Here is a 16,707-nt window from a genome sequence, read left to right on the forward strand (position 1 = left end):
AACTTGGCGGTGCTGAGATTCCCTTCTTAACTGTCATCACTGGGAAAACACTTATTAATATTACGGATTTTGTAATCTATACAGGTACAACCTCGAAACTGAAGAACAGATTCTTGATAAAGTAAGGGTCTGGGTTTCAGCTATCGACTGAGGGACAGTGAAGACAACACAACCGAGACAAGCAGGGCGGAAGGGAGGGGGAAGGGGCACACTCACTCGGGATAGGCGGGGTCCAGGATGCGGAGCAGCAGCTGGATGAGAAGGCCATAAAAATTCAAACATCTTCTCAGAAAGCTCTCATCAAGTAAACCAGCGTCAGCACAGGCCTTGCACCGTACCAGTTTCTGTGGAAGGAGGTACGCCCCACCCACAGATTAGTCGGTGGCCAAGTGCCGGCGGTGTCGACTGGCCAGGGAATGGGCCAGGAGTTTCGAGGTTCTAGGGTTTTCGCGAGCTTCATCTCTAACTAACTACAATATGCTGGTCACGTCCCCAAAGCTTTCCTTGTTCTGAGAGATACAGAAGTACGCCATGCAAACCACTGGGTGGAAGGCTGAGCACATAGTTCAGGTTCAAAAAGGAGTTCTTCCTGTCATATTGAAATAGCTTGACTGGGGGACAGGGTTGATGGGCGTCAGACAGAGATGGTTAGTGGACAGAAGCCAGACGGATTTGCATCTGAATTCTAGGTCACCGCTTCTGAGCTGCCCCTGGACAAAATGCTTGTCCACTGATGGTCCCGCACCCGCCTCAGAGGACAGCTGTGAGAAGGAAACCCAGGCACGCATGCGCATCGGCGTGTCCGTCTAAACACTTTCCAGGCTCCTTCTGACAGGTCTGTGGGGTGCTCATGGGGGTCTACAGACACCAGAAAATGGCTCCTGGTGTATTCTGCACCTCAGCAGGTCTTGTCTATTAGTAAATAAAGCAAATCTATCTTAACTTGCACCAGAAATCGAAGTTAAAATGTCCACATATCCTCTTACTAATCAACAGAAACCAGAACCTGCTAACACTCAGGTTTAGAATTTGAACAAACACACAAGATAAATGCGTAAGTAAGCGATCTACACTCCCTTGTACAGCCTTTGCTCAGCATCCGTCTCACCGGCAGAAATCTTCCTGTCCACTGTTAGGTTCTGTGCAGCGGATCATTTTTAACGACAAATGAAGGAGGGACAAGGCGGTGGGGTGGGGGGAGGTCTTCCCACGGCCACAAATCCACTCGGTTACACACTGTGAAAATGCACGGCTGGCACACTGGGTCACAGAGCTGGGGGGCAGCGGAGGGGGAGAGCCTTGCAGAAGGGTTAAGTGAGGCAGGTGACGGCCAACCGAGGACGATAAAACCAGGAGGAATTCACACTGCCACTGGCAAAGCACCCGCAGATTCTGTCCTGACTTAAATCCCACAGGGAGACCCAGGTGAGATCATCAACTGGTTTGAAAGTCCCGTGTTTTATCTTCAGGGGAAAGAACGACAGAGGCAAAAGGACACTACGTGGCTCAGCCCAGGCACACATTCTGGTCGGAAAACGGCTGCTGCGCGGCTACGACGATTCCAATCAGCCGTACAAACCTTAAGCTGAGTTTTGCAGCGCTTCAGCATCTCGCGGTGTCTAGTTGCCAGTGGGGAATCTTTCCATTGGCTTTCATTGTTTTTCAGATCTTCCACGGTTCTGAAACCAAGGACTAAAGGTCAAACACAAGAAGACGCCCGGATCTTTCTTATCTACTTGTTCTGACCAGTCGAGGACCAAGGACCGCCAGCCATCTCCTCCCACCCTTCAGCACCTTGAAAGTCAGAGTATTTCCTGTCATCCGTTGGCAGAACCTTTCTTAGGGTTCCTGATCTAATGAATGTCTTAAAATTGATGGTACTTTACATTTGATGACATTTAGTCATTTGTTTTGCAAAGAAACACATTATTTACACCGTTCCCTTATTTTCCTAGGAGGGAGAAAAGGAAGTCCCACCTGCGGATTCACGGTTACCAGGCCTGGTCAGTTACCCCAAACCAAAGGCAGGTTCAACAATGCCAGTGCCCTTCCCTCTTCTGCAACCGTTCCCTCCGTGTGCAATGCTCTTCTCTGAGATTCTCTGTGCTCGCTCCTTCCCTTCCTTCCTATGCCCGCCCAAGTATCAGCTGCCAGTCAGGCCACATGCAACGTATTTTAGAGACTGGCTCACCTAATGCTCTATCAACCCCTCTCCGTCAAGACAATTATAGAAAACTGGAGGTCGGCAAATTTTTTAGGAACTACACTTTCCCCGACTCCCTTGCTGCCCGTGAATCTGCCCACGACCTAAGCGTCCATCGAGACGTGCCCCCCCCCCCCCCCCCCCCCGGAGGCAGAGGCGCATGCTGGGAGTGGCAGCCACACCGTGTTTCTGGAAGCACAGTGGCGGAGGAGTTCTGCCTGAGGCAGTGACAGAGGCTCTCCGGTCAGGATGAAGCCTGGAGCCGCTTCCTGCCAGGTCAGGTTCAAAGGCGAACTCTGGGTACATACCTCCCTCCCTCCCCAGAACTGATGACGATCTGACAGAATGACTGCAGCCACGGAAACTGCCCCGTGGGACCTGTCTCTGCAGCTCGGGGTGGGGGAGGTGGGGCTGGAAGACGCTCAGAAGCCCCGGGGGAACGGCTGACTGGCCTGGCAGCCGCCTCTTGGGAGCTGCACGGGACAGGCTTGGGACAAAGTGCAAGGAAGCCTTGTTTAGCTTCCAAGTGGGTGGTAATGACGACCAGTGTGGAGACAAATCTGTTTTTTCAAACAAGCCACTATAGATTTCAAAGCACTTGGACTTACTACTTCCCCTTTGTACCCTTGACTCCTTACCATGGAAGGTAACAGATCTACAGGTTTAATGGGCTGGGACGCGAGCATCTCTGGGACATCGTTGTTCTACCTACCACATTTGTGGGGAGAGGATGCGGGAGTGTGTGTGGAACGGATCCTGGAGATGCTTGATCCGCAAGAGTGAACCATGCGAACACCCTTCTGTGTAGGACTAAATTCACCGACACCACTACACCCACCAGAGACCCTGCATTCAAGATGGTCGTGAGTAGCTGGGAGGGGTTTGAGATGTGTGCCCAGCTAGTGGACTCAAACTTGGCATTGACAGGGACCTATGCTGAGTGAAGCTGAGCTATCTGGTATCCCTTGACAGAATTCAGAGGAAGGAATCTAAAGTTTAAGAAGCTGAAAATATTAAGATAGATACACCACGGGTGACTGGCTCAGACAACCCCTCGTCCCAAAACCTGCCTCTCGCCCCCCATATCCTAGAGAACATCTCTCCTATCCCAGCACTGGAAAGCACACAGGCGAGGGAAACACGGATACCTCTGAGCACAACAGTGACCGTCCACAGTCGCCTGGGAGTGAACGCAGTCGATGGTACCATTGAAATGGATCAACCAAAGTCAGTAAAAGAGATATGGGATCCCAGGGCTCCAAGATGAAGAAACAGACAAATTCACAATCACAGCTTGAAACCACTTAAGCCTTTCCCAATAACTGATATTATAAGCTGATAAAATCAGCAGATAGGAGGAAAATTTGAATAAAAGATGAACAAGCCTGACCTAACTGACAAATGCAGGACCGTGCAGTAAGCGACACAGAAAGCACATTCTTTTCAGGTCTCCACGGAACATTTACTCACGTACCTGTTGGGCTACGCAGTAAATTTCAGTGAAGTTCAAAGGACACAAATCAGAGCATGTCCTCCGACCACAGTGAAATTGAACTAGGTAACAGACAAATCCCCCAAGAATCTGGAATTTAACAATGTATTTTTCAATAACCCACTGGTCAAATAAGAAATAATAAAAATTAGGAACTATTTTGAACTGACCAGGAGAATGTGACATACTAAAACTGAGAGCTGCAGCTAAAACTGGGCTTTCAGGGAAAGGAACAGCCTTAAATACACGTATAAGGGCTGAAAATGGATGATGTAAGCACCAATCTTAAGAGACAACAGAAATATCAACAAAAAGCAAATTTAAACTAAAAGAATATAGAAGGAAATAATGAAGACCCTGCAGACATTAAAACGAAAAAAGATGTTATGAACAACTTCAAGCCTAGAAGTTTTGAAGCTTTAGATGTCACAGAAATACTGACACAAGATGAAATAAAAGTGTAAATAGTCATAAATCTAATAACAGAATAAAACACATAATCAAAAACTTTCCCATAAAGAAAACTCTAAGCCCAGATAGCTTCATCAATGAATGTTTCCAAACATTTAAGAAAGAAATAACTGTTATAAAATAAACTCTTTTTTTAAGAAGATTTTATCTGTTTGAGAGAGAAAGAGACAGACAAGCAGGGAGTGGCAGGGAGCCCAGCGCAGGGCTGGATCCCAGGACCCTGGGATCATGACCTGAGCAGAAGGCAGACGCGTAACGACTGAGCCACTCAGGCGCCCCTAATAAACTCTTCCAAAGAATATAAAAAGTGAGAATACTCCCCAACTCATCCTATTTGGCAAGTATGATACCAAAACCTGAGGAAGATATACCAAGAAATGAAAATTGTAGGCCCACCTTTCTTTTGAACACAGACTCAAAAATCCTAAACAGAGTATTAGCAAACTGAATATCCAATGAGTTGTAAAAGCAATAATATAAAAACTGAGTTTATTCCAGGAATGAAAGGCTGGTTTAACATCAGAAAACTAGTTGATACAATTCAACCACATTAGCCGAACAGAGGAGAAAAAAATTTCTGATCTTTTTTAATAGCTTTGGAAAAAGCATTTAGTAAAATTCAACTTCTGTTAGGAATAAAAAACTTTTAAAATACTAGAGATAATGGGAAATGTTCTTCATCTGGTAATAGAGGATATACAAAAAAAAACCTTTCCCCTATTGAATTAGAACAATAGAAAAATTTGAAGAAAGCTGCCTCTATTCAAGATTTTACTAGAACTTAGAGCCAGTATACAAAAAGGCACAGAAAAAAATGTAGATAAGAAAACTGACCTCATTTACCAACAACACAAATAAGTGTAGAAAGAAAATCTTAAAGCATCTACAGAGTAACCATGAGCATTAACAGGTGATTAGCAAGACAGATACATAGAGATACAGAGTCACAGATGCAGATATGACATACTTTTTCTCATAGCCAGACATGTACATAGGTCCTGGACCAAATGCAGTGGCCACACTATTATTATTCCAGAGGACCTGTTCGAAACGTGTTTGGTTCGTATTTCTGTGATTTATTTGGAGGCGTTGGCACATGGGGAAAAATGCTTAGGTTAAGAAACACAGCCATGGTGCTAATGAATGCGAAACTGACGGCTACTACCTGGTCATTCTGGGTTCCTTATGCCATAGGCCAACATGCAAAAAAGGGAATTCCGTGATGGCAGGAGTCAATGATCTTGTTGATCAAGGAAAACTAGAGTTAATGTTTCAGAGTCCAGGGAAGGAGGAGAATGAATGGAAACCAGGAGATCCTTTAAAGGGCTTCCTTGTCAACACCACACTCAGTGAAAAAAGTTAAGGGAAGTCTAGAACCACATACCGAGGATTGAGATCGCTCTGAAACCAAGGCCGGGGCACTCTGCCACATAAAGAACTCTGGTGGACCGAGGACTGTGGACAGGGAACCAGAAGCAGATGGTTCACTGCACTATATTCACTCCCGGCATTCGAATCCACTGGTCACAGCAGAACTGCTTGCTCTGTACCTCGGGCAATCCCAGGACACGGGGTCACGCACATACCTGTTGAGCTCCCGGATGGCCCGGAGTCTGCGAATGTAGCGACGGCAGCTTGGCAGAATGGAGAGGTGGTGGGCGTGCAGGGTAAGAAAAAAGCATTCTGTAGGGAATTTCGGCTCAGAAAATGGAGGCTGATCTCCATCTAGGAAAAATAACGTGATTCCCTAAATAAAGGCTCTAACAAGATTAAATCAGGGGAAAAGCACAATTTAAGACAGAATTACACTTGAATTTTCAAGAAGCTTAAGGATGCTTTTTAAAAAATATAGACTAAGTTATAAGCAGCACAGAATTCCCATGAGCTCCACTGAATGACCAGGTATTCTGCCCCATCTGATTAAATGTTTGCATAGATGTACATCAACAACCTGTTTTATATAACCGTTCCTATGATTCGACACAGGCCATGAAACATCACCTTGAATCTCAAAATACTGATAGACTATATTAATCTACAGATTCCAAAGCCATTTCCGTACTGTGGGCATGTCTGCCACTTCTAATTCTTCTCTATTATAAATAGTGTTTGGAAGACCCCCCACTCCTTGGGGCGCCTGGGTGGCTCAGTGGGTTAAAGCCTCTGCCTTCCGCTCAGGTCATGATCCCAGGATCCTGGGATCGAGCCCCGCATCGGGCTCTCTGCTCAGCGGGGAGCCTGCTTCCTCCTCTCTCTCTGCCTGCCTCTCTGCCTACTTGTGATCTCTGTCAAATAAATAAATCTTAAAAAAAAAAAATCACTCCTTCACCCCACTCCCAGAATTGGGAGTATATTCTAAAATGTAAAATTATTGAGAATGACAGTGTTATAATTTTTGGTATAAATTAGAATTCATTAAATAAATTGATTAAATTCCATCTATTTCTTCACAAACTTACATTCTATCTTATCACTTTGTTTTTGGATTATATATCTATTTATTTTTAAAGACTTTATTTTTAAGTAATCTCTACACCCAACAATGTAGGGGCTCAAAATCACAACCCTGAGATCAAGAGCCCCAAGCTTCACTGACTGAGCCAGCCAGATGCCCCTGTTTTTGGATAATTTACAGATACACAACAATAAGCTGAATTTCTTTCAATTTGTATCTAATTCCTATTAGTATGTGTATTTTTTCCAGCAAGTATCTTTTATTTTCTATGATATATATACTGCTTACATTTTTGTCCCCCAAAAGAAAACTGTCTCTTGGTATAATTCAGTTTGGGCCTTACACATTTATAACAGGTTTACCTTTTTTTTTTTTAAACAAATCTTTTTTTTTTTTTTTTTTTAAAGATTTATTTATTTGACAGAGAGAAATCACAAGAGAGGCAGGAAGAGAGAGAGGAAGGGAAGCAGGCTCTCTGCTGAGCAGAGAGCCCGATGTGGGACTCGATCCCAGGACCCCGAGATCATGACCCGAGCTGAAGGCAGCGGCTTAACCCACTGAGCCACCCAGGCGCCCCACAAGTTTACCTTTTAAAAGACATGATTCTATCAAACATAAGACATATTTTGCTTCATTCTTTAATTTTGCATACTCATTTTATCTCATTCGACAGAAAGCATATTTATCTAAGATACTGTATATACATATCATCTCTGATGATATGCTTCATTTATTAAATCATTATAAATTTCTGTTTCCTTCATGGCTGGGTCAAATCGTCTGTTCAGTTTTTTCATGTTTTCTTTATTTTTATATTATACATATAAAATATAAAAATGCATACAAAATAAAGGATATATATAAAGAAAAAAATATATATATATTTTAAAAATGTTTAACCCTTTGATTCTTCTGGAATTTACTAGTCCATGATATGATTCCAAGACGACACCGGTTACGACTCATTCAAGTGATACTAATCAAACACTAACTTTATTGCTCATCAGATAGTTCTTATTATAGCTTACATGTTTCTCTAGAATGTATGCACCCATCTGATCACGATGCTCCCAGGTAGGCATGGAACCCCTATCCTATTCCGTAAATGATTTTATAATATTTAGAAAATAAATGCCATAGGGTTCTGATACGCATCATTACTGTCTTATCACATAGAAAGGAAAAAGATCAACAACTTAACACCCTTAAAATATTCACATTGTAATACCAATGATGCATCACGATCTATGAAATATTTCAGGAGAACTTTAATTGGTATATATAAAATCTATATTATAATTCTCTGTTACCATTTTTATTATATATATATTTTTAAAGATTTTTAAAATTTATTTAACAGAGAGAGAGAGAGAGAGAGAGAGCAGGGAAGCAGCAGGCAGAGGGAGAGGAAGAAGCAGGGTTTCCACTGAGCAAGGAGCCCAATGTAGGACTCGATCCCAGGACCCTGGGATCATGACCCAAGCCGAAGGCAGCTGCTTAACCAATTGAGCCACCTAGGCATCCCTATTACATTTCTTTTTCTTTTCTTTTCTTCTTCTTCTTCTTTTTTTGTTTTAGTCTGAATAGTGTATTTCCTTCTACTTGTTCTATTTAACTATTTGACTTTGGCTAAGCCAAGTAAGAAGTTTTTTTTTTTTAAAGATTTTATTTATTTATTTGACAGTGAGAAAGAGAGCACAAGTAGGCAGAGAGGCAGGCAGAGGCGGAGGGGGGAAGCAGGCTCCCCGCTGAGCAGAGAGCCCGATGAGGGGCTCGGTTCCAGGACCCTGAGATCATGACCTGAGCCGAAGGCAGAGACTCAACCCACTGAGCCACCCAGGCGCCCAAATAAGTTTTTAATGCGTTCATTTTTACTGTGTATCTCTGGCTCTTAAAATTAATTTTCTGGAGAGAAAACAACAATTTGTGAGAGATCATTAGCACCCAAATCTACGAGACGTGTTTAAATAAAAGGGCAGCGTTTTAACGACCTCACAATGAGCGTCGTCACTCACAAAGCTCAGCCAGCCAGTCGCTCACGTCCTCCATTGTCGCGTTCACTCTCGTCTCATCATTAGGGAGAATAATCCGACACCTTGGGTGGAATATATACGTGGGGTCCACCGTCTCTAACTTGATCTTTGTACTTAGTTGCTGCAGCACCCAAAGGAAATTCAGCATGAATCCGTCTGTAGATACCAATCTATCATCTGTCTGTGGAATACGGAAAAAAGGTATTTAAAATAATGATTGAAAAGGACATTTTGGCACAACTTTGTAAGAAAGGAAACGAGCCGTTCACCGCAGAGTCAATGAGAGGACATATACCATTACCATTGTCATTCTGTCAGAGGGGCTCTTCATGGAGTCTTAATCCCGTGTGAAGCACTTTATACGTTCCCTGAATCTTCAGAAGAGCCCTTGCACAGTGATACTGTTATTCGTGTTTTACAAAGGGGGAAACTGAGGCTCAGAGAGCTAAACGACTTGCCTAAGATCCTCAAAATGAATTAAGTAGAAACACAATAAATGCTGCTTCCTTTCTCTTTATTTCCCCTCAAGACCGTCAAACCCTAGTTTCCATCAGCACTGTTTGACTAACAGTTGTTTTTTTTTTTTTAAAGATTTTTATTTATTTGTCAGAGAGAGAATGAGAGTGAGAAAGTGAGCGAGCACAAGCAGGGGGGCGGCAGGCAGAGGGAGAAGCAGGCTCTCCGCGGAGCAGGGAGCCCGATGTGGGACTCGATCCCAGGACCCTGGGATCATGACCTGAGCCCAAGGCAGATGCTTTACTGCATGAGCCACCCAGGCGCCCCTGACTAATAGTTTCTCCAGTTGACGTCACTACGGAAGTCCTGTGTTGATAACATAACAATTAAAATAATGGTAGTTCACATCAATTGTGTGTCCATGGCGCACCAGGCACTGTTCTAATAGCTTTACGGATAGTAACCCCACAGTTAGGTACTATTATTACTCCCATTTAGCACTTAGGAAACTGAGGCACAGAGAAATCAATGGCTAAGGTCCAACCATTAGTAAATGGTGGGGCCAGAGAGGGAAACCCAGTCACTCTCACGCAGGGCCACACTTTTCTCTATACCCTTTTCTTCTTCTCAACAGAAAGGTCACGTCATTCATTCATTACTTATTAGCAATATAGGAAAGATGCCCTTTTAACTTCTCTTCCCTTGCAAGGTAGTCCAGGCCACCAGGCTCCCCACCAGATCGCCTCGGGTCTGCTTCTGTCCCTCCTCCCACCTTAGCCCGTTTCCCACACAGCGCATCTGGCGGTCTCCTTGCTGCAAAGCCCCCAGGGACTCCCAGTCTAGTTCTTCCCTGTGGCTGTCAGCCACAGCCTGATGGGAGCCCCCGACCCGCCATCCTCCCTCCTGCATACTATTTTCGAGCCGCTGAAGACCGCATATGGGGCTTGTTCCAAAGCTAGATCATTCCCACTTTGGGGCCTTACAAGAGTCTAGAAAATTCTTTTTCCAGCCTTGTCATGGCCGACTTTCACATCAGGCCGGCCTCTGATCAAATGTGACCTCCTTAAAGGTGTCTTCCCGACCACGTGATCGAAACACACTCCCGTACCCTCCTCCGGATACCTCCATGGCTACTTCCGAGCCCTCTACGCGCTTTACGTGCAACGCAGATGCCACCAGCGCTGACGTGATGTACTTCCGTGCTGACTCATCCAGCCCGCGGAACACGGCTGCACCGCAGAAGGAAGATTTTCCCTCCTGCTCAACACCGTGTCTCCATTTCCCAGAACGATGCCTGGCAGGGGCCGAGTGACGACAAGCCAGATGAGTGACTTTAGCCAATCAGTGAACGCGGGCTTCTCGAACCCTACCTGCATCTGTGCCTTCTTCATGTTGGCGTTGACCACGGCTGCCATGTAACTGAGAGCGGCCTCGCGCGTCTCGCCGTTCAACAGAATACTGTGCAGAATCTTGAAAAGCTCTTGCTGGAATTGATTTGAGAAAGGGAGAAGCAAAAAATTAAGACTTGACTTTAAAAATGATTCCCTTTGACTTCGAGAACAGCTGGGCTTCTTCCCCCTTCCTCTCCTCTCCTCTTTCCACTTGTTAGAAGAGAGCCCGACTGCCAGAGGAACAGGGGTGTCCACATTCCACTGTGTCAAGACCATTCGCACGCAAGCAGATGGCGGGCGTGGGGGAGGCAAGCAGTTACTACAGTTTTAATAAAATAACCTTTTCTATTCCCTTTTTAGGACAGGATCAAAATTACCTTAATTAAGCTACCGTTAGCCTCTAATTTTGCTCCCGAGAAGTCTCAGAACGGAGGGCATACGAATCCACACTTGAGAGGCACGAGTGACCGAGGAGTACGTGCAAACGAACGGCGCTCGCTCACTCTCATGTTTTAAAGGCCCACAAGCGGGCTGGAACCGTAGCTTCCAGGCTGAACCAGTGCCCAGGGAGGCCACATACTACTGTTACGGCAGCTGTTACTCATACCCAGCCTCTCCACTACTCGTCCTCTGAACTCACTCCCCGAACACCTACCCTTCCCAGCTCCAGGTAATGCTGCAGTGACTGGCTGACCACACGAGTGTTCTCCAGGGTAATGGCGGGCCCTGAGAAATATTTTTCAACCACCTTAGCCTGGGAAGAGAAGGGGAAAATTCCATCGATAAACAATGTATATTTAAGGAAGGAATCCGAACGTCAGAGCAGCACAGTCCAAATGGCCGCTGTACTTACATCATCCTCCGCGAAGACCGAGAAGCTGAAGAAAGCCCCCAGGTAGGACAGTCTCTGCAGCTCCCGCCCAGAGCCGGGGCTTAAGGATTTAGGCAACCACAACGGCAAAGAAGCCACCTGGGCAAGAAATGGCAGAGGCAGGTCAGGCTCCTACGCCAGCAAGTGAGGGGGAAGCGTGATGAGCAGAGTTCTCGACAGCCAACCTGTTCTCAGCGGGGTCTCGGCCCCCAGGACTGGGCAGACAGTTAACACACAAAACCCCAAAGCTCACGAACGTATTAGGACCCCTGCTGCCTTTTCTTATCTCGGATGGAGGCGGAAAACCCTCCGGACTCCTCTATGTTTTCACAGGATGGTCTTTTGATTTTTTATGTTTCGAAAAGCTCTTTGATAGCGCTTGGACCAACTCTTTTTACACTATCAAAGGACTCAAGTACATTTTCCCACGGGACTTGTTTTCCTCCTTGCACGATACTTATACAAAGATCATGGAAGGACGTAAGTAAGTTCATCCCAGGCAATCACGTGTAGGGTTAAGCAATTTCACTACTGACAGTCACCCAGACGTGTTACCTGCATCTAACCTAAATGTCCTCTAGGAGATGTTTTTTTTCACACAATGTTACTTAAGGGGTATCTTCGGAGTTACACATCCCTAGAACCGGTGCAAGTCCATCAGGGAGTCACTCACCAAATTGCACACAGGGTGGGTCTTCCCAAACTTGGTTTCACAAAGCTCACCTAAAGCCTAGGAATAAGATCAGAAAGTGTCATTTTTAATTTTTAAATATTTTTTATTTATTTATCTGACAGAAAGATACAAAGAAAGCACAGGTACACAGAGCAGCCAGCAGAGGGAGAGGGAGAAGCAGGCTCTCCGACGAGCAGGGAGCCCACGCTGGGTTCAATCCCAGGACTCTGGGATCATGACCTGAGCTGAAGACGGCCGCCCAATGGACTGAGCCACCCAGGCACCCCCAAAGGTGTCATTTTTATTTTTAATTTTTTTTAATTTTATTTATTTTTTTTTTATTTGACAGAGAGAAATCACAACTAGGCAGAGAGGCAGGCAGAGAGAGAGGAGGAAGCAGGCTCCCCGCGGAGCAGAGAGCCCGATGTGGGGCTCGATCCCAGGACCCTGGGATCATGACCTGAGCCGAAGGCAGAGGCTTTAACCCACTGAGCCACCCAGGCGCCCCAAGGTGTCATTTTTTAAAAAAAGATTTTATTTATTTATTTGAGACAGGGGCAGAGGGAGAGGGAGCAGACCCCTCGTCGAGCAAGAAGCCTGATATAGGGCTCGATCCCAGGACCCTGGAATCATGACCTGAGCCCAAGGCAGATGCTTCACCAACTGAGCCCCCCAGGCATCCCGTAGAAAGTGGCATTTCAATGTATTCCATCTTTTTTTTTTTTTTAAAAGATTTTATTTATTCATTTGACAGAGAGAGATCACAAGTAGGCAGAGAGGCAGGCAGAGATAAAGGGGGAAGCAGGCTCCCCGCTGAGTAGAGCGCCTGATGCGGGGCCTGATCCCAGGACCCTGAGACCATGACCTGAGCCGAAGGCAGAGGTTTTAGCCCAATGAACCACCCAGACGCCCCTAAATGCATCCCATCTTGAACTGACTGCCATGTGTAACGCCAAGCAGCAGCCGTGACGTGCCGTGACGCCACGTGCACTCCTTCCAAAACACTAGGAGCCTCACTTCTTTGGAGGTACCTGCGTGCTGTGAAAAACTCAGATGAAACAGAACTATAAACTGAAACTAAGACTCACTCATAAACTTCACCCGAAGAGATGACCTCTGCTGCTATTTTACTTAACAGCTTTCCAGCCATATTTTTGTGCCAATCCACATTGAAATGAATGGGTTTAGTTCTACAAAAAGTGATTTTTTCACTTAACATCTTTCCACGTCAAAAAAAAGATATGCTTCATCAACTTGGGACGGCTCGTCTTGCCAGTGCTGAAACACAACTATGTATCACTGCAATCTAATAAGCTACCACATTCAGAACATATTTAAAAGCCTTACTTGGCTTCAAGATCTCGGATATTTCTGAGAACTCCACGGTTTTCTCCTTTGGAACCGCAATCATTCTCATTTTAGAGAATCAGGAAAAGTGGGTTTTAGGGACATAAACACAGTTTAACACAGCCGGCGTGTTCCAATCAAACACTGTTAGAGGGGGTATAGCTCAGTGGTAGAGCATTTGACTGCAAACACTGTTAGAACAGTGAGCTCCATTTTCTGTGATTTGAACACAGCTACCAAAGTTCCCGAGCCAGCCTGCGGAAGCTGCTTGTGAGTCATGCAGGGAGGCCCTGACAGGTCTCTGGGGTGCACTGAGAAGGCAAAGTTCTCACCGCACAGGGCAGAGGTTCCCAACCAGTGCTGCACACCAGGATCGCAGGGGGAGCTGGAAAAACCCAACGCCAGGCCCCATCCTCACCATACCCGCGACCAGTGGAACCACAGAGTGTGGGAGGCAGGCACCAGGTGCTTAATTTTGAAGATCCCCAGATGATTCGAGGGTATGGCAACGTGGGGAGGCACTGGGCCAGAGAACAATCACAATTGTTTCTGGTTCCAGCTCCGGTGGTCTTCCTCTTCCTGCTCCCATTATCTTTCCTCGCACTGTACTCTCTCCGCTGGACAAGCATCAATGAGGGTATAAAATAAAGCTATTGTCTGCCATAATGGAGGTCTTTGTTTTTTGACCGAGAAGAACATTTTGTTGATATCTGACACGGAAAGCTCCTTACTGAAACATCGAGCCAGCTCAGACCGCAACAGAAAAGCTAACAGTACCGCGAAAGAACATTTACATCATTCGCTGAGAACGAATGTGCACTCGACTATTTCATCACTGGACTCAAACAATCAGATGGTTTCACTTCCTCTTATCTGGCACAGACAGAATAATGCACCAAAGGATTAACAAAATTTTATTAGAAACCCGAATGGCAGGTGCAGTAGAAAGAGGCCTGACATAAATCCATTCAAAGCTAAAGAATCCCATTTCGCTTTCTAATTTCCCAACACTATCTTCGCCTCCTAGCTCCATTTTGATTGATTAAAACAGAGACAAGCCCCCTTCATGTTCACCCGTGTTAGCATTTATCATGGTGTGGTCATCTGCACTGTTATGGACTTGAGTTCTGCAGTGGGTGAGGGGCAATTAGTAGAGAGGTGCCTTGTCTAATTAACCCAAGTATCTGGCACAGAAGAGGTCCTCAGTGAGCAATGACTTAATGTAAGATGGAATCAAGTCAGTAAAAAGATCGATTTAATCAGGGCCTCAATTTATACAAGATTGTATTCATTCACTGAGTTAGCTATTTCGTATTTTGGTTATTTTTTTCCTTCACATCCTAGACTGAAAAATACTTAGTCATATGTCCGAGTATTCGCTCTAAATTTCCAAGGAGCCAATTCAGAAAGAAAAGGGCCTTTTCTTTTCTTTCTGGTTCCAGTGTGTTCACAGCAGTCAGGGCCCTCCATGAGCGTCTAGGGAAAGGTCTGTCCACAATTTACACTTGCTGCAGGTGCGTGAAGGAGCTAAGCAGTCTGTTTCCCACAGGAAGCCTGAAGGAAATGGGGAGGGTGAACAAGAAAACTACTCTGAGGGGCGCCTGGGTGGCTCAGTGGGTTAAAGCCTCTGCCTTCAGCTCAGGTCATGATTCCAGGCTCCTGGGATCGAGCCCCACATCGGGCTCTCTGCTCAGCCGGGACCCTGCTTCCCCTCTCTCTCTCTGCCTGCCTCTCTGCCTACTTGTGATCTCAGTCAAATACATAAATAAAAAAAAAAAAGAAAGAAAACTACTCTGAAGATTTTTCTATAGAAAGTCACTTCAGAAAGCTGGGTTACTCTTCCTAGTATAACTCTGTCTTTCTCCTTGTATTTGTAACAGTTTTTTTTTTAAATAACAAAATTTCATCCCGATTACGGTATGCCTGATGCCAGGAGGAGCAGAAGGATCCACCAAGAATCGTCTTTTTCCTAAGCTACAACGTCAGGCCAAGTGCATTCCGGGCGCCTGTGTCATCGACTCCTGCCTACGGCCCGCGTGCGAGGAGTACGTCCTGGGCTGCTATCCCCCTGTCTCCACTGACGCACCCCTGCACACCAAACACCGTGCAGCTAGCACAGTGCTTTCAGGTTTTAAGTGTGAAAACAAGGCTGATAACCTGAAAGAAAAGTGCATGTTATAATCACCTGGGAGAAAGCGTTTACTGAATGGCTTAAAGAGAAAGAACAAAGGTTTACCATGAGGGGGTACTTGAAGTAGTCACTATCGAGGGAGCACTCTTTGGCAGCGAGGGCCAGGCCTTGTAAAATGGGGATAAAGATCTGTAAGGAAAAAAAAAAAATCAGAAATGTAAGTTTAGGAAAACGTAAGAACAGGAGGCGTGCTAAAATAAAGTGCTGAGTCTGAATGTCTAAGCATTTCCACCTTCCCCAAGGAAAAGCTGTTTTGTTTAGAAAGGAATCTGGTATCCGGCCACGGAGTGTGGCTTTGTCCTTCGACAAGGCTAACCATAAAGAAATATATATAGATGGATTCTCCGGAGGTAACAGGATCTGGCGAGCCCCAATGCTCTGGCAGGACTCCGAGTGACTCAACAGAAACTCACAACTACAGCCCGCTATAGGAGTCCCCAAGGGTCCTCACTCTAGTCAACTAAATTCTCCACATCTCTACAATGACTATGTTTCCGATAACCAAGCACCTACAATCTATAAAGAAACTGGACTAAATGTTCCAGTATCTTCTCAACGCTATCAGTATTTAAAACTACTCTCCCACTTCCTTCTGATTCTTTCCGTCGTTCCCTATTTTGAAGAGAACAAGAAAAACACACCAGTAATGGATATGATCATTATTTCGTTAACTTTAATTACACAGAGCAAAGAGGTAGCTGGTAAATGTGGAGTGTGCAAAAGAAAACTTGACGAGAATGACTTACCTCCGTCTGTAAAATGTATGCGTGGACATGACGCCGGAGCTCGAGGGCACCCGGATTTGTTTTCCCAAGTTTACCATCAACACCAGGGCACACTGTCGCCATGCACAATTTGCTCAGCATAGCTCATCTACAAATGTCACCAGGCACTCACTGACCGACTCACTTAGGGAGTTGGTTGGGATTCCAGACCAGGAACATTAAGGAGAAGATGGTATGAACAACCGCTGAAAACCCAAATGTCAACAAGTTGACATGGGAGTGCTCTATAAAGCCCCTAGGAAATCTGAAAAATTCCCTTTCCTACTAATTTCATCCAATTATAGTGTGCAGCCTGGTCATTTAAGGAGCCCAGGATTTAAAAAAAAAAAAAAAAAAAAA

At 45.3% G+C, this 16,707-nt stretch overlaps 1 protein-coding gene across 2 annotated transcripts in view; it reads right to left on the reverse strand.

Annotated features, from left to right (window-relative positions):
• UBE4B (ubiquitination factor E4B) overlaps window positions 1-16,707 on the reverse strand; it is a 123,535-nt gene that overhangs the window by 25,939 nt on the left and 80,889 nt on the right. For both annotated transcript variants that reach the window (XM_046002477.1, XM_046002488.1), the window contains 9 exons: window positions 15,629-15,712; window positions 12,046-12,102; window positions 11,355-11,471; window positions 11,157-11,255; window positions 10,481-10,594; window positions 8,637-8,835; window positions 5,753-5,891; window positions 1,580-1,679; window positions 217-344 (listed from right to left, as the gene is read on the reverse strand). In XM_046002477.1, the coding sequence (XP_045858433.1) occupies window positions 217-344; window positions 1,580-1,679; window positions 5,753-5,891; window positions 8,637-8,835; window positions 10,481-10,594; window positions 11,157-11,255; window positions 11,355-11,471; window positions 12,046-12,102; window positions 15,629-15,712 (1,037 nt within the window). The remainder of the gene's footprint in view (window positions 1-216; window positions 345-1,579; window positions 1,680-5,752; window positions 5,892-8,636; window positions 8,836-10,480; window positions 10,595-11,156; window positions 11,256-11,354; window positions 11,472-12,045; window positions 12,103-15,628; window positions 15,713-16,707) is intronic.

Source organism: Meles meles, chromosome 1 (genome assembly GCF_922984935.1).
Source record: "Meles meles chromosome 1, mMelMel3.1 paternal haplotype, whole genome shotgun sequence".
Classification (NCBI taxonomy): Eukaryota; Metazoa; Chordata; class Mammalia; order Carnivora; family Mustelidae; genus Meles; species Meles meles.